Here is a 2,675-nt window from a genome sequence, read left to right as displayed (position 1 = left end):
AAGAATATTATACAAGAAGAAATCAAATGTCAAAGAAAAGATTAAGGAATTGAAGCCAAAATTGAATCTTTTGGCTGAAACTGGATGTGGTTGTCTTCATCTTTAACACATTGAAATGACCTGCAACTTAAAGGTCTACTACCATGACCAATATTAAATGTCCATCTAAAGTATTGTTGACAAAACATAATAAAGATAGGTGACGAGGTATGTATCAAAAGAAAATCTGTAAAAGAACATTGTTTTGAATGAAAAATCTGCAAAAGAACATTGTTTTGAATGAATCTCTCTTAGTACCTAATGGGTGTGAATTCATCTAATGTCTTCTTCGTGTGTACATAACAACGCATATCAATGCCAGAGAAGTAACAATTACAACACCAATTGTTGGAAAGTTGCACTTGCTTTTTAAAAAATAATCCTAAAATTTAGATTTTTAAGATAATAGAAAGTTGCACTTGCATTTTAAAAAAAAAATCTTCAAATTTAGATTTCTAACATAATAGAAAGTTGCATTGTGTTTTTAAAAAAAATCTTAAATTTTAGATTTTTAAGATTATCATGGAAAATCAATCAGAAAATTAAAAATCCAATTGGTCTTACAACTTTTCCATCATAAAATAAAAATTGGGGAGCAAAGCTCCCACATAAAGCCTATGGGCTTAATTATAAAAAAAACAATATTTATTAAAAGCTTCAAGTTCTTCTAATTTTAGGAGATTTGATTTTCCTTTTTCGAATGATTATAATCGCGCTGCATAGAAGGTAGATAAGGGGGCGTAGTGGAAGTCTTCCACCAAAAATTTGGAAAGTGCGAAGTCTGGTTTCAATGGGATCTCTATTTCCTCGTCTCCCTGATGAAATTGGATGGCAATGTCTGGTGAGAGTGGAATTGAATTCTCATCATAACATGCGCCTTGTTTCTAAAAGCTGGAACGCCGCGTTGAAAAAATGCCAATTTTATGCAGAAAGAAAAAGGTTGAAGATTGCCGAGCAGCGTGTTTGTATATTAAAATTCGACTACACAGACAGCATATTTCAGCGAAAAGTAGTGGTATATGACCCCTTCAATAACTCCTGCAAAACCCTCCCACCCTTTCCCGCTCAAAATCCCTCCAGTTATCACTGCCATTTCGTAAAAGGTATACTTTTTTTTATTTCAGAGAGGGCTCCGAGACATACTGTAAATTATGTCTGGTTATTCGATTTTTCACGTTTCAAATGGCAGCGGGGCACCACAATGCCAAAATGGCTGAGGGAATTTGCATCGGCAGCTGACGACGATGGCGGACTCATTTATGTGTTTGGGGGATATGACGGAACTTCTACGGCGGTCCGAAGCGCTTTCGTTTACAATGTGGAGTTGGACAGATGGGATTCTCTCCCCGACATGAACGCCTCCATGAAGTGGTTTATTAGAGGGGGTTTTGTTGACGGCAAGTTACATGCAGTAATGGATTGGTCATCCATTCTGGTTTATGATTCCGCTTCCAGAAGCTGGGAAACTGCGATGGATGGATTAGAGCGTATAGAAAGTGGGGTCAATGGGCTGAGTTGCATGCCTATTGTAACTGCACACGAGCGCTTATGTTTCATTTCCTCAAAGGACTTGATCGAATATGATCATAATCACAATAAGCTGAATATTATAGGGAATCTTCCAGCGTGTATTTCTGGCATAATTCTTAAGTTCGCTGTAGGGCTTGGAAACAAAATCTTTGTGCACACAAGTAAGTTCGTTAGAGGCAAACGAGATTTTTATATGGTTGCACTTCCAACTGAAAAAGGAGGACCAGTCGAGTGTGTTCGCCTGACGATACCGTCAGGCCTCGAAGGGTATGCTACGTTTGCCACTGCCACTGTTTTACAACTTTGACTGTGTAATTTGGATTAGGGATTAGATTTTTCACAGCTTTGTCGAAAATATTTTCCGATTTTATTTTGTGAGATATTTTTTCATATTTACGGATTTCGCACCTCATGTAATGGAATTATGGACAATGTTATATGCACTGCATGCATGGTTTTTAACTGCCTGTTCTTAAATTCATATATGTGCTGTATGTATGCCTTTTATTTGCAATTTTGTAATTGATTTTTTTCAATTATTTATAGTGAAATCAATGTTCGTTGTAAATTGATTAAATCTAACAGTCTATAATTCTATATTTGCTGAGTTCGCATATATGAAGACAAAAATCTGACAGTTCCAAAAGCATATTATTTGATATAAATCTGATAGATGTGGGCAACGAACTGGAATTGGAAACATAAATTATATTGGTCCATATTGTTGAAATTGAAACAGCAACCTTTACACATATTTTATATCATTCAATTATGATACTCATAAATTAAAATAAACATCATTGACAGCACTCTTTTTTGAACAGAGAATGCTCTGTTTTACAGCAGAGATGAACAATTTGATTGCTCCACCATTCATATACATGTATAAATTACATCTTACAAATATCTTATATATAATAATACTCCATCATGGAAACCTACCATAAAACAAACTGAATCACTGCTTGTCACATCAGTTGAACTGTTATTGACTGCTCTTTCATTACATGCAAAACTTTGTGAAACTTCCGGTGGAGACGGACTGAAAGATTTATTGCTTGTAACAGCTAGTGTTTTTGGGATGGAATTTTTAATGCAAAGTGAAA

General features: G+C 35.3%; 1 protein-coding gene across 1 annotated transcript; it reads left to right on the top strand.

Moving 5' to 3' along the window:
- Positions 1-829: 829 nt before the first annotated feature.
- Positions 830-1,876, top strand: LOC149563975 (F-box/kelch-repeat protein SKIP30-like). The gene has a single exon (XM_089828278.1). The coding sequence runs from the start codon at positions 830-832 to the stop codon at positions 1,874-1,876; it is 1,047 nt and encodes a 348-aa protein (XP_089684404.1).
- The last annotated feature ends 799 nt before the right edge of the window (positions 1,877-2,675 follow it).

Source organism: Cupressus sempervirens, chromosome 4, assembly GCF_028749045.1.
Source record: "Cupressus sempervirens isolate cs-2001-9-10 chromosome 4, ASM2874904v1, whole genome shotgun sequence".
In the NCBI taxonomy this organism is placed as follows: Eukaryota; Viridiplantae; Streptophyta; class Pinopsida; order Cupressales; family Cupressaceae; genus Cupressus; species Cupressus sempervirens.
The sequence above is the reverse complement of the archived record's forward strand: the minus strand, read 5'-3'. Positions and strand labels throughout refer to the sequence as shown.

What these genes read in the sequence shown, in the direction of transcription:
- LOC149563975 (XM_089828278.1), top strand. Translation starts at nt 830, where the DNA reads ATGGGATCTCTATTTCCTCGTCTCCCTGATGAAATTGGATGGCAATGT.